Here is a 24,053-nt window from a genome sequence, read left to right on the forward strand (position 1 = left end):
GCCTTTTTTTTTTACACAATGAAGATATTTTAGGCTCTTATTTGAAATAATATCCACTTCGAGCCTTTATTTGCAATTTTCACTCTTATTTTTTTATGGTAGACCACATAATTTTAAATCCAATTTTCAAAGGGGCGGGTCAAGAGACAAAAAGCCCAGTTCATCCAAAATCAGCCCAATGGACCAACTAGTGCAACCATCCATATCGGTCCTCGGCTCGTCGAGGAAAATCTTAAACATGTTCATGTACCAAGTCATTCCCTCAGCAAACCTTCACATGGTCCTAGCATACATCCCAAGCAAACTCGACGTCCACCCGTGAATTCTTTTATCCATAAAAGGAATTGACATTTACAAATCATTAAGTTCATTTTTTTTGTTGGACATTAAATTATTGTTTGAGTGTTCATTGATTGCAATCTTTTTTCCTTCTTTCGAATTATCTTTCCTTTACATTTGAATTCCAGTACAATATAATAACGTTGCGCCTCATCAGGTTATGTACTCTAGTTCTCCATTAGGTAAGGCACAAGCCCGTCCCGCAACCTAAAGATGTAATTTGATTCAAGTGTAAATATAGTTGAGACAATTCGGGAACTCGATTATCCTCGACCCTTCATTTCCTATCCCGACTAAAGTTGGCCTAGATCGGAGAATGACAGTTCTTGTGTATCTCAAATCAATCTAATGCAAAGGTTGTACGATTCAAAAGTTGTAAAAATGCTCTAATTTTCAAAATCGAAATTTGAGAAACCGTAAATATACGTGATTGGGAGATAAGCCATGCAAATCCCTACCTCGACAAAAAGGTATCCATACCATAAACCACCAAGGTACCAAAGAAAGAATTAAACAGTCCATCTTTCTTGACATATCAAGCTTGTATAGTATGTTTTGTGCTGATCAAAACTGTTGGAAATATAAAAGGGGGCAAAACTTTATCATGTGTGAAAAGAACCAATGGAAGGTTTTTGTTCATCTCTATCCTAAAGGTAGTAACCAATCAAAAACGTTGTCCCCCCGCAACATGCATGAGATTTCTAGATTAAGCTAGAATCGAAATTTACAGAACAAATTGAATAATTGTCCAGACGGGTATACACACACATGCTCACGCATGGAAATATAAGTGTCAGAGCCCTCTCGCCAGCATTTGCTCATAGTTCTCAATGGACTCGAGCCTTTGGATCATCAACTGTTGCCTGAACTTCTGGATGAATGCTTCCGCGCTTTCGTTTATGTCCTCCGTCGTCTTCCTCTCCAGCTTAGTCATACCATCGTGGTTCTTTGCCGTCCCTGCGGCCAGGCCATGATTATCCTTCTTGTTCCTGGAAAGGACGTTCTCTTCCGCCTGTTCTTGTTCCTTCGGCCTCTCGTCTTCTGATCTTGGAGGAGGAGGAGTTCCTGAGCTGATCTTCTTCATTCTCTCACCTTGCTCGGCTTCTTCTCTTATGTCTCTTGATATCGTGTTATTCTGATATGAGGATGAGGAGGCTTTATCTCTGCTTCATCATATGCTTTGTGGGTTTCCTACATATAGAGGAGATCAGGGGGAGGATGGAATATTCTTTAAGTTTTTTTAAAATCGGTCTGCTTCCACCGGGCTTCCTTTCCTTCATGAAACGGTCTCCCCAGCATATTATTATGCGTGTGTATGAACCAAGACGATGTTATTCATAACTAGGGAATCTGGAAGAAACTAAACTACAGTTTGAATGGATTTATCAGATACCCTTGTCAGCTGACAAAGAGAAATTAGCCGAGGGAGACCATGCTGCCAAAGAAGCGACCGTCTTTGCTGACTTGTTGCTGAAGCCACCTATAACGAGAGTTAAGCAACTTCATCTTCATCATCCACACGCATGCGGCTTTAGACCATTCAATTGTCTAGGTGCGGCTTACGGCATGGTCCTCTTCTCCTGCCGAGGCGCCATTTTTGGCCGAGTCAAAAAAAAGAGAGAGAGAGAGAGAGAGAAGGAAAAAAAAGAAAAAGGTTATAGGTTGCAAGGGGTAATAACTTGAACTTGTACACCCACTTGAGACGCTCAGATAGTATTTATGTGCATCCTTGGGGATGATCTGAAGTTTCTAGGCTCCTATTTCATTAGAAAAAGAGGCTTGGCATCTATGCCTAACTCTTACAAGATTGCTTCTCTTAGGAGAAACTCTTAGAAAAAGCTTGCTTGGGTAGGTCGACTTCCATTGCACGCTCGCCTTTTATCTTTATCTATTTTCACATTACAGGGCCGCACCCGGGAAAAAAAACAAAAAAACACGCAGAATTAGAAGGAGAAGAGAAGATTGGACATGTGGAGCATTTAATGTCTACGCGTATGACAAGGTTTCTTGCATACGGTTGACCTCAATAGTCGATACGGCATCACTCGTAGGTAGATTTGTCAAAATGAATTATAAATTCATTTCTTAACTTTATATGATAGGTTGGGTTACTTATATGGGTTAGTTATATTTAACAAATAAGTCGTAAATGGATATAAACATAACATGGGTATTAATGGGTCGTAAATGGGTGATAAATGGATTTATAATTTACTTAAACTCAACCCACATGTATCATGTATGACTTTTTTTTTCATTTTCTCTCACGCTTACTCATTATGCACTCTTACCTTAATTTGGGTACCGAGTTTTCTTATGTTGGATTAAATATGGAATTGACTTTGAAAATGGATCAGATTGGGTATAAGTCGGGTCGGGCATAAATTAGTAGATTTGCATTGTAATAAACGGGTCATAGGCGAATTAAATTAGCCTATTTGGGTCAAACCATCTATGACTCGATATAAACTCGACCCACCTGTTTGACATGTCTATTTGTAGGTCTCCGTCTTTCCGTCCAAGTGAGCTCCTCCATCTTAAGAGCCCTATATTGAGTTTTTCGGATTGCGTGCAAGTGAAGGGTTGATCATAGGTTAGTGGCCAACGAGCTTGAAATCCAATTTGGTGATGGGCGAACCCGGGTCATTAAGTTAGGTCAGACCTCATGATCTGGCCTATCCCTCTCAAAAATCATCTCTATGTCGAGCTATCGCGAGTGTGTTCTATTAGGCAATCTCGTTGGTTGGGAGCCGAATCGGGACGATGAACAAAGGACAAGATGCAAAAGTGCAGCCCAATACTCCTCGCGTGTCTAGCGAAATTGTCTCCCTCTCTTGCTGATGAGTGATGATTTCAGTTGTCAAATTGCCGACTGTAGCAACTACAATAGCTCTGAATGATGATTTCAAATGGAAATCTTGATAAATCATTTGGGTTTAAATGTTAGAGAGAGAGAGAGAGAGAGAGAGATGAACATTCTTCAGCCCGGCCCGAATTAGAATGCCGGCCCAGCGAGACTCGATCGGACACGCCGCAATGCAACCGCAAAGCCTGGAGAATTTGTCCGAAACGCATGATCCGGCCGACCTCCCCACTCGAGCAACAATGGAGTCCATCCACAGAGCTTCCCTCCAACTCCGTCTGCTCCCTCTCTCTCTCTCCCCAACTCCCTCAAGAACTATCGTTTTCCGTACACTACTCGATCCCGCAATTCGGCGACGCAGTACGGGCTCGCCTCCCAAGTTCAACCTCATCTTCACGCCTCGGAGACGTTACAGCAACCCTTCTTCGACTGCGAGGGCGGGATGGCTTCTGGGTCTCGCAGGGGACAAGAAGGTAAACGTGGGCCTGCCCGATATCGTGAAAGCCGGCGACCCTGTCCTGCACGAGCCAGCCGGGGAAGTCGACCCGGCGGATGTCGGGTCGGAGAGGATACAGAAGATAATCGACGACATGGTGATGGCGATGAGGAAGGCCCCCGGCGTCGGGCTCGCTGCTCCTCAGATTGGCATTCCTTTGAGGGTCGGTTTAATTTTGAACTATACTACTGTTAGTTGCTGAGTTTTCTCCTGTGGTGTTATGTCATTGCAATTCGAGATTGCGTCCGTAGTGGCTTTTCTAAGGTTTACTCTCCTAGGACCTGACAATGGCATTATTTATTTTTAAGTCGTGATTCTCTCAAGTTGGGGCATAGTCAATTTATCTCGCGGATCATGTTAAGATGCATTTCGCAGGTCCTGTGACATGACCACAGGAAGGACGATCTTATTCTTTGCCTTTTTATCTGGACTCTTAATGAAGGTTTAGCAAGAAAATCGAACCTTTTACTATGGATAAAGAAATATTATTACCCGATCACACGGCACATATAGTCCCTTGCTTCAAATATGTAGGATTGTAATTGTAAAAGTTCCTTCGGCTCTGCTCCTCGAGCATCTTAGCAGAAGTATTGCTTATGTTGCTTCTGTCTGCCACATAGTGCCCGATTAGATTAACCAATTCTTTATCTCGCACCCTGTTTCCTTTGCAAGTTATTCATGTCGTCTTCTTTGCAAAATGCTGAAAGTTTACCAACTCGCTGATTTGCTGTAGTTTATATGTCAAGGACTTGCCCTTCAACAAAACCATCATAATGGCTGCAAGCTGTTCCTTGGTTGCAGCTGAAATTTATGCAATTCGGTGGTTTGGAATTGGTCTTATATTGTGCAAAGTCAATCGCTCTTTGCCTGATTGAGACTTCTTCTGTAGTGGGCACTTAGTTAAATTTTCAACTTTGGGAATTCGATCCACCTTTTGCTGTGACCAGAACAGCTAATTGAGGTCATCTTCAAATGGAGGCTTCAGGCAATGATTGATCTGGTTAACACCAAAATTTTTTGGCAATATTAGTGGTGGAAGTAATATCTTCTTCATGAAGGAAATACTCTCTGGCAATAAAGTTCAAGCCTAAGCTGATTGGAAATATTTTCGAATACTAATGTGACAGGGATGACAGCTAACAAGCTGATAATTTTTCTAAATTTGATTGGATGTGGTAGTTGGAACTCCGTACTAAAATAATGTGTCTATTTACAGAAAATTTTGCGAATGAAATGACAAGTCTTGATGAGTGCATGTGGTTGATTGCATGTGTTCTGCAATCCTAAAGTCATCTAATATATCATCCAGTTTCTGTTGTTGTAGAAATCAGTCTGCTATTATAGGGTAGTGATCTTCTTGCTTTGCAGATTATAGTGCTAGAAGATACGAAGGAGTACATAAGTTATGCACCTAAGGAAGAGACTAAAGCACAAGATAGGCGCCCATTTGATCTCCTGGTATGAGACAATTTTAGTTGAACCACATCTCGCCTATATATTTTACGACAACGGTCTCTTATTTGGCTTCTGTGATTTGCTGGTTTTCCTGAAACAGGTAATCTTGAACCCAAAGCTAAAAAAGAAGAGCAATAGGACTGCCCTTTTCTTTGAGGGCTGCCTGAGGTGATAATCATGGTTTGAGAACTGGTGTCTTAAACATAATCTTTTCATTCTTCTGTGATGATCATACATTCTGGAATGAGCTAGAAATATTTAGGGACCAAGTGATTTTTTGCTTTAGCACACGTCAAGGCAAAAGGAAAGAAAATCCTTTCTCATGGCATGACATTGATAAAAGGATGGCATATATTGAAATCACTCCTTCAGAAAGTCTCTTTCGATTGCTTGAAGAAAGTGTCTTCTGATGTTTAAGCTCGAATTCCTCTTTTAAGTATTTGAGGAAAACACCTATGATACCAAGACTTTCTGTGTGAAGGGCACTGTCATTGGCAAAACTACAAGAATTTTACTTAGCATAAGAAATATGAGAGACTTGCGTGGTTTTTCAATAGGAGAATAAAAGTACTCTTGTGGAAATCTGACTTGTAAAGTCATCTCAAGAAATTGTAATTTCACCAGAACTCCATAGATCTGCAAGATGCTAAAATGCACGTTGAGATACCAGTTTCATTAATTTCTGAGCTTATTTTTTTAACTTAAAAGAGGAAAACTTTTGCCTTTTTGACTCACATTGTCCGCTGTTCTCCACCATACTTTCAGTGTTGATGGATACAGAGGATTGGTGGAAAGAGATCTTGATGTGGAGGTTACGGGATTGGGTCGCGATGGTAAGCCTATCAAGGTTGATGCTTCGGGTTGGCAAGCTAGGATATTACAGCACGAATGCGATCATTTGGGCGGAACTCTCTATGTGGACAAGATGGTTCCAAGAACATTCAGAATTGTGGAGAACCTGGACTTACCTCTTGCGGATGGGTGCCCCAGACTAGGTGTACGTGATTCGTGATCATAGCCAAGTAGGAAGTCAGAATTCTGACTACTCAAACTCAACCAATTATTTTTTATGGCGATTATCAAGAGCCATGCATGATGCTGGGAAAGATCATTCTCAGATCACAACCACAGAACTTGGATATACTGGTGTCCTGAGGATGTACAACCATTCTCTGGTGTGTGCCGTCATCATTTGGGCAAGTGGAATGAGTTTTCGTAGAGAGCAATACTTCCTATTCCAGTGCATGAGCACTTGGTTTGAGTTAGTCAGGTGGTCTTCGAGGAACCATTGATATTTGAGGATTCTGCAAGAGCTAAGAACTTGAAAATTTTCTGCTGGTTTTCGATTTTGATCCACCATTAATTGTACTAGTGAAACATTTTCGTGGAGTCTTTTTTTAACTTACATTTCATTTGTGCTGGTATAAATTGTTGCGGTACTTGCAGACTTCCTCATGTTTATGAAGGTTCTTTAACTGCTTGTCGTATGCTCAAACATGCACATTTACTGTGAACAAGGACATTGTATTGCACAACTTATTTGTCGTAGAAAGGCTTCTTTTAGCATCTGGAATGGATGGTCAATTTCCAAGGCAACCTATCTAATGAGATTCCTATCTGGGAAAATGTTACATCTAATAATGCTGGTTTATAAATTGATTTACTAAGTGATGCATCAAACTATGATTGATACTTGAATATTGTATTACCCACTTGCTTAAAGGGGTTGCTCATTTGTCTGACTCAGTAAGCCAATTTTTTTAAGCCGGTCCTAATAAGCCTAGCATTGCTCGTCCAATCAAATGAGATCAGGGCTTTCTTCTCTGTTTTTGGCTGAAAGATTGGGCATGGATAATACCCCATAAATCAGAGAAAAACCTCACTACGGAATATTCTTTTGCCATAGGCTCTGCCACGATATGGCATGGCGTAACAACTGGTGAATGGTACCTGCTGATTTACCAAACAGAAAGGAACCAGTCCATGTTGAGCCGATCGTGTATCATGCTTTCGATGATCCACAATATGGCAGGTAAAAGATGCACGCCTCGACAAGATGGCTGGCTGGACCTCGCGCATGGTCTAATATGGCTGCTGAGGACGCATGCACACGGTGACCACACGGCAGACAAGGTATGACATTGACCGGCGTCTTCGTGGCACGTCTTGCACTTGCGTTCATCATCGAAAAGTCCAAGCCAAGAGAGACCCGTTTTTCAAAACTCGAACGACCTTTCTTTTCGGTTGTTGTTGGACTTGCACGCCTTGCACTTGCACTCGCCCCTCTTCACTCATCTTTTATAAAAGGTTCTTTGTTTTTTTCATTTTCCATGTTTGGAGATAAAATTAGGGGAACTTAGTGGCAATGGGGGATTGGAAGATGGTGGTGGAGGTTCTCTTATTGGGGTGGTCCATAGATGAGTCGTCCTATATAATACCACCCATCACATTGATTGATTCATTATGGTTTTGACACTTTAGCGTGGGGTTGGGCCCTAATGGTCCTTCATCTAGGTCCCCTCATTCACCATTGATGATTTTACTTCAGAAAAAGAGAAGAAGAAAAAGGCAAGCCCCAACAGTCTCTCCCACTTCTCTTCTTCTAAATTTCCCAATTGAAAGGAGGAGAAAATTAGCAACTTTATCAATATGCCGTTAATTTTCTCCATTTTTCTAGTTAGAGGAAGAGATCGACCTCGACCGAATGTTTGTTTATAACCCAGAAGAAAAAGGAGGAGAAGAATGCGAAAGAGAAGAGAACTTGAGAGATTGCAATTTTGAAGGAAAAACTTCCTCAAAAGATTGGATAGTGTCTCAGTTTCCTCTGGTTATTGTAGCTTGACCTTCGCTACGCTCTGGATGAAAGAAAGAAGAATAATCCGGAAAGCACGACAGAGAAAGAGACGGCCTTTGATCATTTTGCTATTTTGACAGTAATTGGTGGGTACTTTTGCTTGGGATCCGTCGTCCCTACTTCACATGTTTCCCGTGGTACGAGTTGGCTTTTGTGTCTCGAGATCTTTCTAGGACTGTGTAGGCGTCGAGAGGGTTGGGGTATCACATCAGCTGATTGTCCTGAAACCACCTTACCTCGGAGCTCAAATGTGCAGCAGCTACACGAGCACTAGGAATAGGATGCGTCAGAGAGGAGCTTTCTTCTTCTCTCCCAGTCCTAACATCAACTTTTAGGCGGCCAGTCCGGCAATCGCCCACTTTGCTCAGAAGAATCTCCAAGGAAGATCTTAAATAGAGTCAACAGTTGTATTTCCCTTTTTCATTAAACCGTGCAACGTCTTCTTTCTGAACTACTTCCAAAGAGTCGACACCCATGAATACCAACCAACAGATCGCTTTACCTCTACCCCAACGTCAGTTTCATATAGGGCCGCCATCTTACAGGACCAAAAAAGGATGTTGTTGATGCACACATGGGTGATTTTAAGAAATTCCAGTTTCGAAATCAGAAATTTGTCTACAGGAAGCTCAACCCTCGACCTCCTAATCTAACGTCTCACTCCAACCAGTAGCCACTGGGACCGAGATCTTAATTAGGCGTTCCATCTATCAACTCATGTTGCTCTCAGTGCATTTCAACGGGCAGAGCGCAAGAGCCTGTTAACCACAAGATGCGATAATCCGGTGTAAAGCACCCTTTGTTTTTTCTCTCAACCCGTGATCTTTCTGTACCTAATGAAATGAATTAAGCCACAAGAGGCACCCTAAAGCCATGATTTCATAAGCACGCGACTTTTTAGACCTAGCTCTGTTCACATGGAGGCAGCGCAGTGTGGACAGAAAGAGAGATGGAGAGAGAAGAAAGAGTTCACACGGAACTTTGACCTTTGTACAAAGATGAAATTCACATAAATTCGAGACAGATATACAGACACGATCGCATAAGTAAAGGCCATCACATGAACAGAGCTTCTCTAGAATCTAAATCCAACCCCAAAAGGAAGAACAGCATATTGAGCTCATAAGAAAGAACAGGGGGTGGACAAAAACACAAAAGAAGCAAAGTACCAAACTTTCCCACTTCTTGTTCCCAAAACTCCCACAAATCTCAGTTTATTGAGACATAGACCACACTATTTATCAGCTAAATCTTATCTCATATATGACGAAAATCCTATATTTCTATCAATAAAGAAAAGAGAAAAAAAATTCACCTCCTGAAGCAGATACACCATGACCAGTCACCAGCAGAGAACCGGGCACTACACACGGGGCCCGGTCCTATCTCGATCTGCGCTTCCCGGGATTGGTTTTGCGATTCTTGGGTTGCTTCCCGAAGGCGCCGCAAAACCCACATGCAGACACCTTCGGCGACGGCGGCTCGATCGCCTGGGACACCTTCCCGCTCCGGTACCCTCGCCCCCCGGCGCCGTTGTCGGATCGGCTCCGGTTCAGGGTCTCGATGGGAGGAGGAGCGCTGGCCCTGGCTGGCGTCGACGAAGGCTTGGTGTTATTGGGATCGTCTCCGAGGGCGGCCTTTTCCTGGGCATCAAGCTCATCTTTCCGCCTCAGCTCCGCTTGTATGAATCGGTCGTCCCACACCAGCCCTGAAGAGCCTTGCCTTCTGAACGAGACTTCAGATCTCTGCAACCCAGCCATCACCGCTCTCTCTCTCTCTCTCGATCTCTCTCGATCTCTCGATGTTTCTATCGATTAACTATCGGCAACTGGCTTAATGCTGTACTGATGCATTTAAGACTTTCCCGTTTGACATTTATAGATAGAGAGAAGGAAGGAAAGAAGGAAGGAAGGGTAGAAACTAGGGAGAGATGCTGGGAAGAGGAAGAGGTCATAATTTGTCTGCTAGTCAAAATTGAAGTCTTTTTCGAGATTTTTTTTTTTTTTAGAGATTTAACGCATCGTGAAATTGGATGTTTCATTCTGCACGCCAGCCCTGGAGGAGTCAAGAATCACGACCGCTAAAGAAGACGAAGAAGAAAAACTCAACAGCATTTTTCGAAAGATTTTAGCATTTGATTACGTTGATACTCAAAATTACTAAGTTTTGGTAAATGACCCTATCGTGTCATTTTGAGTTGCACGTGTGTTAAGATCTTCCATCTTGTTGGCACCCAAAATTACCAAGTTTTGGTTGTGTTCGATCGGTGACAACTTTAGTTGATAATGACAATTATCGATTATTGATGAAAACCTTTATTAGAGTGAAGCGATTGATATTGATATTTACGTGTAAGTGTTAAGTAGCAGTATTTTTCATAGGTAATTGTTGGGTGATTGTGTTCATTGCCGCGATTTTAGGATTCTTGTAATTGTGAATAGGATTAGGAAGTATTCTTTTCAATTTCAATAACATTTGTAACCGTCGATCTTAGGTTTTAAATAGCCACATTGTACTCTTTGTAGAAAAAGTACTCAACTTTTTTTGCGGATATATCTTTTATTTTTGCCTTTTCGCAATTTAAAAGTCTAGGTACCATTGCCTCAAATCTTTGTATCTTTAATTTTTTTGTTATTTGGGACTTGCATTGTAACGATTCCGATTTGAAAAAGTGATTCTGATTAAAATTATTTTTTATGTTTCTGTTCCCTGGATGAGTTTTAGAGAATCATAACGCGTTTTGTAATCGCACAAAAATTTCATTCCTGGGAACGAAACGCGTTTGGTAATTTTGCAAAATTTTTGTTCCCGAAAATAATTTCTCTTCATAATTTTTGTCATTTAAATCAAATAATTACGTAGTTACTTTGTGAAAATAATTTCTCTTCCCAATTTTTGATTCTCTTATATAACATATTGCAAATTGCATATAATATTTTTTCGTGCTATTCCATCTAATTGTCTTGTCATAACGAGTCATTTTAAACTTAAAAAAGGATACACCATGTTGGGTTAGTGTGTGATTTCAGATTAGCTCGGGCCCTCGCATGCATATACCAAATCGCAATGAAGGAATATTAAATTAGAGCTTAGTGTGATCGATGGCATGTGTTTGTGTACATGTAAATGGAGTCACCACCAGTCTTTCGGGAAAGTAGATCGGGAACCTTATCGAACGGTCGAGAGAAACGGCTCGCTTCTATGCAACTAGAGAAATCTAAGATATGGGGACTTGGTTACGTCGGTGTTTCCACCGACACCCTTCGGAACCGAAATTGAGTGTTTTCTAACCGTGTTTCATGCAAATTTTTAATTCATTTTTAAACCTATGAGGTAAGCCAATGCTAAGTGTTCACGCATGTTGTTTTGTCCTTTTCCAAATGTTCTGAAACTAGACCAAGTCTAAAGTACTTAAACCTAAGTGAATCACAGCCAATGAAATCAAATGCGTAATCAATGAATCATGACATCAATAAATTGAATGATAAAACCCTAATGAAGTCCTCGGCTCTTAGAGAAATGTGGTTCGGGTTTAACTTCAAAGGTGTTTATGATTTTCCTAAAAAAGAATAAAATCTATGAAATTTAGGGAATCTAGGCCCAAATTTATGAAAATGAGGTCAAGCTAGCCTAATCCAAGCTTCTTCTATTTTTAGAGATTTTCTGAAATTTTTCTGATTTTTTAGAAATTTTTTTTCTATTTTTATTTTTTATTATCTTATATATTTTTCTTTGAAAATGAGACCTCATTATGTTTAAGGTCGAGTAAAAAGTGATGAAAGAATTGAAAAGGAAAAGTGAGACATGTGTGACTTCATTCTGTCTTGTGATTATCAAAAGTGATTCTTTTTCTAGAAACAAATTTTTGTTTTTCTTACTTTTGCTCCAAAATTTTTTCCGAGAACAGAATCAGAATTATAATCATTTATGTTATCAAACACGATTCTTATCCCTTTTTTGTTTCAAGGAACATAATCAAATAACCAAAATCGTTGCTATGCAAGCCTTGAGTTTCATATCCAAAATCCGCAAATGACCCTTCACAATCTCCGGCGACAAATGTAGTGTCTTGTCCATGGATGCAATGAAGTGTCGAAAACATAATTTTTTTTTTAAAAGAAGATGACGAGCTTCAACTCGAAGTGGTCCTTGTTTTCTTTCGGGCCTTGGCATACACCGAGTAAAATCGACATATGTAAATAGTGACTATGCAAACATTGTATGTTGGGAACATGTCACTCGCCCACACTAGGTCACATTTGGATATGACATAGTCATCGGGCAAATGACTCAATGAGCAGCGTGATCTTTGAACATTTTATTTGTTCAATGTGATCCTTGGACTTGAATTAATCGAACGACAATATTGAATATTTTCATATAGTTTAGAGACTATACTGAACACGTACCAAAAGTTCAAGAATCATATAAAATAAATTATGAGCCACATTGCATATTGAGTTAAAGCTTTGAGACCATATTAAGAGATTATTCATGTCATTATTCCTTGATTTTTTGAGTTGGGCGTTACGCCAACTCATGCAAAATGGTTCTTTTCTTTCGTTGAGTGACTAGCTTTCGCGTTCGCAGATCATGAGGAGTTTGGAAGCAGAGAATGTGGAGGAAGCACCTCTTGCATTATCAGCGACGACAACATTAAAACTTCTGGGATGCCGAAACGATTCCCATCGTCCTCCAAGAATCATCACGCCCAATAGATTATTGCAATCGCTTCATGAAGGACTGAGAACGAGAACTCGAAGATCGTGATGGAGGAGTCATCGAGCCAGATAGATCATCATAGACCAGTCCATGTCCAACACACCGGATGGCGGCTTCCAAGGTTTGAGGAGCGAGCATCGCGGCAAAGGTTTCCTTGTCTGGCTCCCCGAAACATTCAAGAAGTTGTGTGCCTTGCCTCCTTTTCCGTGCTTAAGCTCTAATTAAGCGAAGTAGTACGATACAATCTAATCATTGGGTTTGAATTGAATTCCTAAGGCTAACATGTCTTCCCCGTGACGCCGAGAAAGAAGGAGAAAGACTGGACAACGAGGGTCGTTGGCAAATTTTGAGTAGCTAGCAATCGTCAAATTCCATCCGTGCTGATCGATTTCGAATGCCGCATTTGAATGACTTGATCAACCGCAAAGAACGACAAAGTAGAAGTCATATGCAATGCCAAGTCAATGAGTTGGCTAATTTTTTTTTTTTCTCCGGGTACATAAGTCTATGCGAGTTAAACGAAAAACGAAGCAGACAGCATCAGATTGACATTTCATCTTTGTTCTCGGAACATTCAAAGTTTCCAATTAGGCTGCTCTTCGTCAAACATGGCGACTCGCTCTGCTCCTCTTGCTTTGGCTCTTAAACGACGCTAGACCTAGCTCCATTTCAACAACGCCTCCCTTGAATAATAAACATTACACCACATGGAATATTCGACTAATCGGATTAAGTTGGTATGCAACTCGATTAGAAAAATCACGGGCTTACCAATCCGATTGATTCATGCGCGGAACGTTTAGGTTTTCGTCTTGCGTATGAAATCGACATTTTCGGATGCATATTAGGTATTTAATTCTCGCAGCTCGCTTTCATAGTGACTTCCGCTAGTGATCTTTAAAGCAATGGCGTCAAGAAGGCGTTCCACTGATTAGAAAGAAGAGCTCGTATAGGCAAACGTTGGGCCGGGGACTCGTGTACGAACTTGTCAAAGACCAAGTGCAATCGCACTCCCCTTGCATCGATTATGAAAATACCGATGACTTTTTCAGGAAAGACGCACGGCAAAAGAATAGATTAAGCTTTCGAAATAATACATATAGAGTTGCAAGGTTTTTCAATTCGGGCGATCTTCCTTGTTAGGGAAAATGGCACAAATGATCCATAAATTTTGTCCAAATATGCAATATGATCCCCAAATTTTTAATTTGTTCAATGTGGTTCATGAATTTTAGCCCAATGTGCAATATCATTCCCGATCTTTTACATTATTCACCATGATCCATAGCCTTTCAAGACGCGTTCAATTTAGTCAATAGATTATATGAAAAAGTTTAATCTAATCCCCGAACTTGGATTATTAAAAGGACAACATTGAACATTTTCAAATTGAATATGTACAAAAAGGTTTAGGGATCACATTGAATAAATTAAAATTTTAGAAAATATATTGCACATTAGGGTAAAATTTTAATTTGTTCAATGTGGGTCATGAATTTTAGCCCAATGTGCAATATCGTTCCCGATCTTTTACATTATTCACCATGATCCATAGCCTTTCAGTATGCATTCAATTTAGTCAATAGATTATATGAAAAAGTTTAATCTAATCCCCGAACTTGGATTATTAAAAGAACAACATTGAACATTTTCAAATTGAATATGTACAAAAAGGTTTAGGGATCACATTGAATAAATTAAAATTTTAGAAAATATATTGCACATTAGGGTAAAATTTTAATTTGTTCAATGTGGGTCATGAATTTTAGCCCAATGTGCAATATCGTTCCCGATCTTTTACATTATTCACCATGATCCATAGCCTTTCAGTATGCATTCAATTTAGTCAATAGATTATATGAAAAAGTTTAATCTAATCCCCGAACTTGGATTATTAAAAGAACAACATTGAACATTTTCAAATTGAATATGTGCAAAAAGGTTTATGGATCACATTGAATAAATTAAAATTTTAGAAAATATATTGCACATTAGGGTAAAATTTTAATTTGTTCAACGTGGTTCATGAATTTTAGCCCAATGTGCAATATCGTTTCCGATCTTTTACATTATTCACCATGATCCATAGCCTTTCAGTACGCATTCAATTTAGTCAATAGATTATATGAAAAAGTTTAATCTAATCCCCGAACTTGGATTATTAAAAGGACAACATTGAACATTTTCAAATTGAATATGTGCAAAAAGGTTTAGGGATCACATTGAATAAATTAAAATTTTAGGAAATATATTGCACATTAGGGTAAAGTTCAGGCTCCAGAGACTATGTTGAGCAAATTAAAAAGTTCTATGGACCATATTATATGTTTGTGTCATTTTCCCTTTTTGCTAAACATGCTTATTAGTTATTCGGTGTCCCGGTAGCTGGACCGGGCTGGTCTTTAGGCCCAGTAGCTTTCCTTAGCTCGGGCCTGGCCCGGGGACGACAGCGCGCTCCATCCTGTGTTTGGTTTCGACTTTGAATGTTCGGACAAATCAAAAGCGGTCTATTTCGGGGATCTCTGCAAAGTTCACCCGCCAAAAATTGAAAACGCATTTCACCATCTTCACTCGAGCATTCCATCGCGTTGTCGGTCGATTCTTTCTCGCCTTTTTCTCGCGCGCGAAGCGGAGATAAGGAGGTGCTTTTGCTGTATTAGCTTTCTCAAAGTACGATCTTTTCATCTTGAATGATTGTTCTCCCCTAGATCCTGAATCAAGATTGCTTGTTTCGAGAGTGCTTGCGTCTGAGCTCAGATCCGGAAGATTTCCTGGGTAAACTGACATTGTACGACTGTTGGGTTCGGCTGGATTTTTCATGTGGACAACATGTTTGATGAAATTACTAATTTTTTTGTTTTTATTTTTGGGGAAGGGTTCTTATTAGGGGTCGTGAAATAACTGAATTGTGAGCTTCTGGCGGCTAGAACGAGATGTACGGGAGAAAGGCAAGCCAGTTGGTGAAAGAGCTCAGTAGCAGTGAAAAGGGGCAGCTCAAGCCTTTTAATGTGAGTTTCGCATTTCATATTCTTGTACTCTAGCAATTTGCGTTCTGTTGTTTCAGTGTGAATCCCGCGTATATGGATTTCAGCTTCCAGATTGCACTATTGGAGTTCTCTGATTCTCGTATGCCTTTCGATGTCTTTTGGAACTTTCACTGGGGGTTCAAATGCTAAAACCCACCTTTATTTGAATATTTGTTTATCTTATTGCTTCTGCCTTACATATCGACTCATACCTGGAGCGGGGTATGTTTGCTTGAGAAAGGTACTAAAGTCAAAATAGGACGAGAATCAGAGCAATAGGGAGGTGTAGTGTTTATTTTTACTATGATTTGTAGCTCAGTCCTGCTGCAATTACACCACTTGTAAATTCTTCAGACAGATGTAGCTGTTGTTTGATTGATTATTTCGTTCTTGACTTCATGAACATGTTACTATTGTAATCTCTCTGCATGCAAAGGGCATGGCCGCATTGGTCACTTTCTGTTCATAATTCATGTGTTGAGTTTGGTTCTCTAACATATTGTCAATGTACCATGTAGAATGTAGTTTTTTCTGGGGAGACATGTTAGCAATACATGCCTTTGTATTTAAATCTCTAATATATTCATGGTCGATATCTTGTAATTCTAATGTTGCTTTTAAGGGTTTCTTTTTGCCTCTGCATGTTCCAACACTTTTAATCATTGTCCTTTTGCCAAACCGTACCTGCATTTTTAATCAAGTCTTACCTTATCTTTTATTAAGGCAAGATTCCATGATTCTCTATTCTACTCATCTTACTATCGAATCTGTGTGTTTTGCTAGATCAAATGATTTTCACATGCTAAATATAACCTTACTCTCTCACTATAATCATGCAGGACGACTTATTTAATCAAGTAATCAAAGAATGTAGTTCACATCATGTTGGGCTTCAGGCCTTGTTCAGGTAATCCTATTTCCTCTATTTTTCTTTTAAATTTTCGTCATTCTCTTTATGTGGTCAAGTATCGGCTATTGAGCATATTTTTTTCATATGTTTCCTGCGTCTTTACGGGAGTTAAGTTCTAGCCAGAAGGAATTTCGAGCATATAAAATCTAGCTGGTATGACTGTCATAAATGCATAGCATCATGTTGTCATCTAGTATAGGCATGCAGCAGAATTTCATGTTTTTACCCTTTTCAACTGAAAAATCTACCTTTTGACTATGGTTGTTATAGAATGAGAGGAACTTTTACCAGTGCAAGTGTATTTTACGATGGTAAACTTACTAGATCAGATTGTGATGATCTCAAGGATTCAAGATTTTCTTATTGTCACCACGAGTTAGGCTCTAGCATCATTTCAAGTTGCTCAACTGCATTATGTAAAACTTTGGTCGTATCAGACTTTGGATTTACATGAATATGTTGCAATAGGAATATGCAAGAAGAAGGCTTGGATATCCAAACAACCAGAAATGCAGATTTCTATGGAGCACTGATTCATCATCTTTCTCTGACTCGCAATAAACGCTGCCTAATGGCATACATGTAAAGATAATAGTATTCCCTTTCTTTTCCACTTTTCATTAATTGGTCAATTAATTGTTGTTGAACTCTTTTACCCTAATGTTATTTTGCTTAATTATTTTGTGACTTTAAGGTACAATAGAGCAGATGTTATACGGAGTTTGAGGTGGAAGTTAGGGCGCGTGCTTCCCAATGAACTCGTTATGAAGTTGAGCAACTCTGAGAAGGAGTTCTCTAAGGGTTACTCTGCTACTCTGGATGCATATATGAATGAAATGAATCTGGATTTGACAGTGGTAAGCCCCACTCCTCTCTATCTGAATCTGATCCTCCTGATTTGAGACATCTATTGAAAAAGATGTCAAGTCAGTGTTAACGTTTTACTTGAGAAGTTTGGCTTGATGAATACTTCACGTGTTCTTTGGTATGGTGGAAAAAAACAAGGAACGTACTACTGAGCATAGAGGAAAGCGACATCAAAGCAGGGTTATATCCAAAAATTTGTCGTATCATACGGTCATGGGTGACAACTACAACATTTTTATGCAAACGGATTGAAATATTAATCTTGAGATATGATCTCTGCATGTTGACTTGTCTAGTTAGTGAAAATTTGACGATGCTTAATTCGCTGGGAAGAGCCAAGGGATATCTTAAGACTCAGTTTCATGTAAAGATAATCAAAGGAGTCAAAATTCGCTCTTTCTTGTTTTTTAATTCATTGAATTTTGAGAAATGTTGTTTGTGGCTGACAGGGGTTTGCTTAACTAAGCGATCGTGTCTCTCCTTCCATCTGTTGCATTTTTTTCATTTAACTTTTGTTGTTGGAAAGCAGTCTGATCTTTGCTATTGTGTATTATTGTTAGGGAAAGGTTTCTTGTGATGACATATGATAGTGCAATTGACACTTTTAGTTTGTAATTTTTCAGCATTCTTAATTATTTTATATATCTTGCATTTATTTCATGGAGTTAGCAGATGGTACAGCATGTCTTGCCTTTTCTGTTGTTGACTTCATAACCTTTTATGCTTACCAGCGGAAGATCTTCGTCTGTGTTAATTATGCACTGGTTTGCCTGCTTTTTGAACTTTCAACCTCATCCCTGTTCCGTGGGCCGTGATCTGGATTTCCCCACTTTCAACTAGAAATTTCCAATTTTGAACTTTTTTGCTGTTGTCCACAAGCTTCACTACTTGCAAAGCTTGACATAATACTCAGTGCCTCAGTTGCATCCTTCTAACAGTTAAAAGCCACAGTATGCATACAGTTATCAATGCATTATTTCTTTAAGTTACTTGCTTAAGAGTTTAAGATGTCCATCATGTTTATTTATTTAAGGGATGTAAGAACACTGCAATCGCGTCTGAATCTATTGTCAAGCTGTTTGCATCATTAACCTCTATAGTTGTTGGAGTTATGACCTAATCAAGTCATACTTTTTACTCCTTTTATGTATTTTCATCCTTGTTTGTGTTGTGCCTGGGATGGAGTGCCAAGGGGTGGCATTACTGGTATTGGTTGTGTTGAAGAATATGATGATTTTCTACTTGTGTCAACGTTTGTGCATTTCTTATAAATGAATGTGAGCATAGAATTCTCCGGTGAATTAGGAAGTGCAATTCAATAAAGACTAAAGAGCACTGAACTAATTAATTTCTTTGAGAGAAGATAAGTAAGAAGCATGTGCTTCACGGGATATTCGATGCATGATTAAAGTCTTTGCCAGGATATGGTGCCACCGAAGGATCCGTACATCCAGGTTAGAGTTCTTGATGATATTGGTGAAGTGTTGCTCACTGACCGGTCTGCCAATCTTGCTCGCTACTCAATGCACTTTCTCAAACGAACTGATGCTGAACAATATATTTGTCAGGTTTGTTGTTCCCTCAAGTTGCTGATATTTCCTGGTCTCATCAATTCTTCCAATCAATCAGTTGCTCTGATTCTGTTAACAGGGTTTAATGGAGGAACTCTTGAGCTGACCAACGGAGTTAACCCAGTCCACGCATTCTTGATGGGCATCCGCAGGCTCCCTAGCTGAACTGCACTTGCATTATGCCACTGCTATAAGCACGAGCTAAGCAGTTGGTGGAAGAACAAGCAGAAGTGAGTCAGCCCAGAATAATGATTATCTAACCTGGTGAGACAGCTGGACATAGTAGACAACACCCTGGAGAAAAGATCAGACATGAACACTGGTTTAACTTGCAGAAATAAGTGTAAATCATTCTAGCAATGAAGATGACACACTGCCTAATTTTTCTGCTTTGGCTTTCAGCAGAAGAATGTTAGTGGCTTCTTAAGCTATAGCAGTTAGCAGAACCCTTTTAAGAGCCAGCAAAAATATGATCACCACAGACGTACAAATACATGAAACTTTGGATGTACTTGAGAGTTCTGTTTTCAGGATGGATTACTCAATAATGGTGAACTATTGTATCTTTTCCAAAGGCTTTGTGCAAATGAATGATTTTGGCCCCCTCTTGGCTTTTTGCATGTAATTTAGCAAGCACAGCTGCCTCTCCGCAAATTTATTGATCGCCAAGTAGCCTTATGGGGTAATGCATCTTGTCATGTAGCTGTCTCACTTTTCTTCCAGTGATATTTTTTGTCGAATGATAGTCCATTGGTACTTGCAAATTACCACGGGGATGAAGTGGCATGCAAAAATTTAAGGGATGCATATACATTTATTAACGCCTACCCAATTTCGACAGCATGCCTCTCCGCTTTCCATTTGAATTGTATTTATGTATTTGTGCTGTAGATCTTTGCATGTTAGTCTTCGCACTCACTGCATATATACTTATCTGGCCTTTAATGGCGAGGAATAAATTTTTTTAAGTCTTCGTGTCTTCGTGAGTTGCGCCAATCAATTTTCTATCTTACGGTTATGTTGCATGTGCTTTAAGACTCCTTTTCTGAGGGTTAATTGGTAAGTTAAAAGCTTCATAATTTCCATTGCAGTTGTTTCTACATGCTACAGTAGTGTAATCACATCGGCCCTAGTTTTTCCACTTTGAAGTTTATGCATGTTATGTTACAAACTCTATAATTGAGAGGATACTTATATACCGAATTTAGCGATCCAATGCACTGATAAGGTAAGCAGCTTATATTCTTGACTATTTCCACAGCCTGATCATCCAAAGTGACAGGAATACCCTTGTTGAGAAGTTCCTTGAATCATGTTGCATCTGGTCTCTCCAGTTCACGTTGCAGTATGGTCTTCACGGTTCCTACAACTTGAATAAAGTCGAACATAGGAAAATGATTTTCATATCAAGTTATATGAGAGGAAAAGAAAACTACGAGAACTCAAAGGGCAGTGCTTTTGTAATTTGTCCTAACTATAGACCGTAATAATACATTTTCATCTATTTTTTGTGGAAAGAACGCATGTCCTGCTCAGTGAGTATTCAGTTGGTCCTATGCTTTTGATGGGTGCTGTCAGTACTATTTGTTTTCCCTTGAGGTAGAGATCGTGAAATCAACGAATTTTGGGGCTTGCATGTAGCAGGTAGAGGAAGAAAGAGGTCTATCCTGTTCTGTATACACACACTAATTGGCTTTAATCTTGCTCCACTCTTCTTAAAGACTGTTGAAGCTGCTCTAATGGGAGCATCTTTGATGCACTCGATGGTTTTCACTTTGAACTCAGTAAGTAATCATATTAACGTTCTCATAAACTGTCCACAACTGTTGAGAGCACAAGCTCTGAAACTTTAATTTCAGGCATTAATGCCACCTTATCCGTTTTGAGAGCTGGACCGTTTCCTGTTGTCAAGGTATACTTGAAGTATTCATGGCGATCATTACTACACTTTACGTGAAATTATGTGTATAAGAAGTCTTAACAGCATGCTATTTTCTAAAATGTTGATCTGTTATGTGGTTTCTCGGCATACATATAGGTATCTGGTATGTGGTTTCTCGGCTTTCATATTGGTAAGGTTCAAGGTGATATCCACCGGCCAAATCATCAAAATCACGTGGATGAACTGAGTATGGAAGAATAGTTTTGTTGTGCAAGCACTCTCGATGTGTACACAGTTTTGCAGAGATAGATCTGACAAGTGAATACCATCATTGCAGAACCTGCAGATGATACTGTATGGGTTGACTAGTTCGGATCGGGTATTTTTGACACCCCGTCTGCTATGGGATCCCCTGTAGGAGCATATCATGCACCGAAATAAGATCATGCTGGGTTTTAGTAGCAGTGTCCTTGGTACATCTCCTTTGAGCACCAAGTGACTTTCTTAATCATTCCTCTGACTAGCTTCGCAGCTGAAAGGAAAAAATCGAGTCGTCTCCGCTCTGATAATCAGAGTTTGCGTCACTGAAACAGGAAGACAGAGTGGAACCATAGAATTGTCTGGCACACGACATGGCACAGCCACACCACCTTTGGCGCGAGCCACCAGAGAAGAGCTAGCAAGTAGCTATCACAGGGTGCCAGAACTTTCCCTCTGGTGCTCCAGCTTCGGTTTTGAACTTGTTTTCCAATCAGTAAGAAAATGCTCCAGGTTTTGTTCCATGCACCATCAACTATAGAGTACTAATTTGCGCAGTAACTTTGACAATTCTTTATAATCATAGTTTGATTTCAGGGATCCTGTTCTGTAGACAACCTGCATCAAATATTGAACAACATCCTGATATTTTCCCGTTTAACTAGCTACTGTGATGAGCAGCTTGTCAGTGATTTCACTACTGCAGAACAGAAGTGAGGGACTCATGGAGGAAGCAGGACGATATCCTTGATACTGATTCACATCAATTACATTTTTATACAAAATTTTGCTGAGAGAATTCGTCAGGACACAGACATTATGATCAATGCTTGGCCAAGTCTACATTAATTGAGGAAGTGAGATGGAGCAAGATTCGGATGAAGGAGCACTGCTCTTATTGGGAAATTCTGCACCTTTTTCCCTCTGATAGAACAGCACCCTTCAACCCAAAACCATTCCCATCTCCCATTATCTTTCATTTCCCTCCAAACTACCATACCTGACCCAAGATCTCTATACAAACACATAACCCCATCAGTACCTACACATTTTGTACCGCCCCAATTCGCCTTCCCGCCTAACAGTTTCGACCCCAATTCACGTGGCATTTCCTCAACCAAACTCCAAACCTCACCTTCACGGAGCTTCCACACGGATACTGCTCCGCTGCATGTCCCGCCAACTAGCGTCAGCCTCCCGTTGTGGCGAATCAGCGCCGCGAATTCGAGCTGGTCTGCTAACGGTACGCTTAGTTCATGCCAATTATTTGTCTCGATCTCGAAGCCCATGATGCTGTAGGCCCTGGCTGAGGTCATCCAGTACAGCACCCCATCACAGCATACACTTTCATCTGGAGTCCAGACCGTCAGCCTCACTGCAAATTCCACCGGCATCGGCCTGATAATCTGCCACCTCTCACGAGCTGAATCGTAGGCTTCCAACGTGGACTCATACGTGCCGCAACCGCGTGGGGCATCAGACATTCCTCCAGCTACGTACACCCTGAAGGCAGGGAATGAAGCACCTCGGCTGGGGTCCAACATTACTATTCCTGTGGCCGGATTGGTGCGCGGAATGTTCAGCTTCGGCAATCGCTTGTATTGCCTTGTAAAAGGATTACATAGAGCTAATTGGTGGACCGTGGTACTTGTGGATCTTAACAGGATAAGACCACCACCAATAGGGGAAATTAGCCTCACTGGGTCCGCCAAGAAATCAAGGGGAACGGCATGCCAATTATCCGAGTTCGGATTGTGGACATAGCAACATCCACTGAGGCTGCGAATAGGCACCGCCACAAACCACGGTGGATGCTTCCACGTCACCGCTGATCCCATGCTCAGCAGGTAACCTCTGCCACACCTGTGCCAATGCCGGCAAGCCGAGTTGGCCCGGGCCAACGATTCCGGCGAGAGGAAGGAGAAGATCTTGGCCAGGACGTCCAATGGAAGGCTGTTCCACATTTTTTTTTTCACAGAAGATGGTGAAGGTACTGTAACTAGCTGAGCTGCGCGGCTACCTCCATACATGCTTCAATCTAACAGCAACTATGGGGTCGCCGTGCAATTATTGATGATGAGTCATTGACGACGATGTGGGGTATATTTCATGGGGATGCGTGACCCACACGAAGCTCTTTGTCTGACCCACACGTGATGATGTGATAAATTATGCTTTCCTTGTACTACTAGTTTTCATTTTAAATGAGATTCTCTAGTTGTTCATCGTGTTACTCTATGCAAAATGTAGGCTTTAAACTAACTAAAAAGCCACCAGGAAACCATTGTGACTGAAGTGAGAATTTTTCCCTCACTTTCTTCCCAGTTTAGTGTTAATTCACAGAAGTTGCTTAGGTGCTGCTTTGCTCCTTTAGTCTCCTCGCGCTGTGTAAATCCTAATCAAGATGGTTTTAAACTGAGAAATGGACTTTTCTAACGAATGAAGATGATTGTTGAAGTAAACCTTTTATTCCCCTTCCCTCCCCCTCTCTTTTTGTTGCGACGAGTTTTGGACTAAAACTCAATTTCTTTCTCAGCTAATAACATGTCGTCACCCCTGATATCTTTTCCACCAATACTCTTTTAACACCCCAGAAGAAGAAACTAGCGTATGTGGTTGATAGTTAGCTAGAAGATAAGGGATGAGAGAATGGTCGATTAAGCGGATGCTCAAAACGCTTAACAAATCATCATTAACGAAAAAAGAAAAGAAAAGAAAAAACGGTACATGATACGTTTCTAACGCGAATAAATTCCTCGAATTTTTTTATAGAGTGTATATCATAACTCAAGGGGCTTTAGCTCATGAAA

At 40.3% G+C, this 24,053-nt stretch overlaps 5 protein-coding genes across 10 annotated transcripts; 2 read left to right on the top strand and 3 right to left on the bottom strand.

The window, feature by feature from the left end:
* Positions 1–1,059: 1,059 nt before the first annotated feature.
* LOC115737313 (pathogen-associated molecular patterns-induced protein A70) lies at positions 1,060–1,490 on the bottom strand. Its single transcript, XM_030669372.2, has one exon. It carries the CDS (start codon positions 1,421–1,423, stop codon positions 1,133–1,135), a length of 291 nt encoding a protein of 96 aa, XP_030525232.1. The 5' UTR covers positions 1,424–1,490; the 3' UTR covers positions 1,060–1,132.
* Positions 1,491–3,301: 1,811 nt separating this feature from the next.
* On the top strand, positions 3,302–23,850 carry LOC115737308 (peptide deformylase 1A, chloroplastic/mitochondrial). Of its 3 annotated transcripts, none has more exons than XM_030669364.2 (5): positions 3,302–3,861; positions 5,067–5,156; positions 5,254–5,321; positions 5,919–6,182; positions 23,838–23,850. In XM_030669364.2, exons 1-4 carry the CDS (start codon positions 3,340–3,342, stop codon positions 6,163–6,165), a joined length of 927 nt encoding a protein of 308 aa, XP_030525224.2. In that variant the 5' UTR covers positions 3,302–3,339; the 3' UTR covers positions 6,166–6,182; positions 23,838–23,850. The 3 variants fall into 3 exon arrangements, with proteins under 3 accessions (XP_030525224.2, XP_030525221.2, XP_030525220.2); XM_030669361.2 differs by lacking the exon at positions 23,838–23,850 and adding an exon at positions 7,123–7,616; XM_030669360.2 differs by lacking the exon at positions 23,838–23,850 and adding an exon at positions 6,272–6,557 and having other exon boundaries at positions 3,304–3,861; positions 5,919–6,175.
* Positions 8,995–9,913, bottom strand: LOC115737311 (uncharacterized protein At1g15400). The gene has a single exon (XM_030669370.2). It carries the CDS (start codon positions 9,765–9,767, stop codon positions 9,390–9,392), a length of 378 nt encoding a protein of 125 aa, XP_030525230.1. The 5' UTR covers positions 9,768–9,913; the 3' UTR covers positions 8,995–9,389.
* Positions 15,238–19,704, top strand: LOC115737310 (DNA replication complex GINS protein PSF1). Of its 4 annotated transcripts, XM_030669368.2 has the most exons (7): positions 15,238–15,504; positions 15,617–15,737; positions 16,595–16,662; positions 17,134–17,247; positions 17,360–17,522; positions 18,954–19,100; positions 19,183–19,704. In XM_030669368.2, the coding sequence occupies exons 2-7, from the start codon at positions 15,663–15,665 to the stop codon at positions 19,207–19,209; spliced, it is 594 nt and encodes a 197-aa protein (XP_030525228.1). In that variant the 5' UTR covers positions 15,238–15,504; positions 15,617–15,662; the 3' UTR covers positions 19,210–19,704. The 4 variants fall into 4 exon arrangements, with proteins under 4 accessions (XP_030525228.1, XP_030525226.1, XP_030525225.1 ...); XM_030669366.2 differs by having other exon boundaries at positions 15,238–15,517; positions 18,954–19,704; XM_030669365.2 differs by having other exon boundaries at positions 18,954–19,704.
* On the bottom strand, positions 22,001–23,385 carry LOC115737307 (F-box protein At5g49610-like). The gene has a single exon (XM_030669358.2). The coding sequence runs from the start codon at positions 23,271–23,273 to the stop codon at positions 22,089–22,091; it is 1,185 nt and encodes a 394-aa protein (XP_030525218.1). The 5' UTR covers positions 23,274–23,385; the 3' UTR covers positions 22,001–22,088.
* Positions 23,851–24,053: the final 203 nt, after the last annotated feature.

Source organism: Rhodamnia argentea, chromosome 2 (genome assembly GCF_020921035.1).
Source record: "Rhodamnia argentea isolate NSW1041297 chromosome 2, ASM2092103v1, whole genome shotgun sequence".
Classification (NCBI taxonomy): Eukaryota; Viridiplantae; Streptophyta; class Magnoliopsida; order Myrtales; family Myrtaceae; genus Rhodamnia; species Rhodamnia argentea.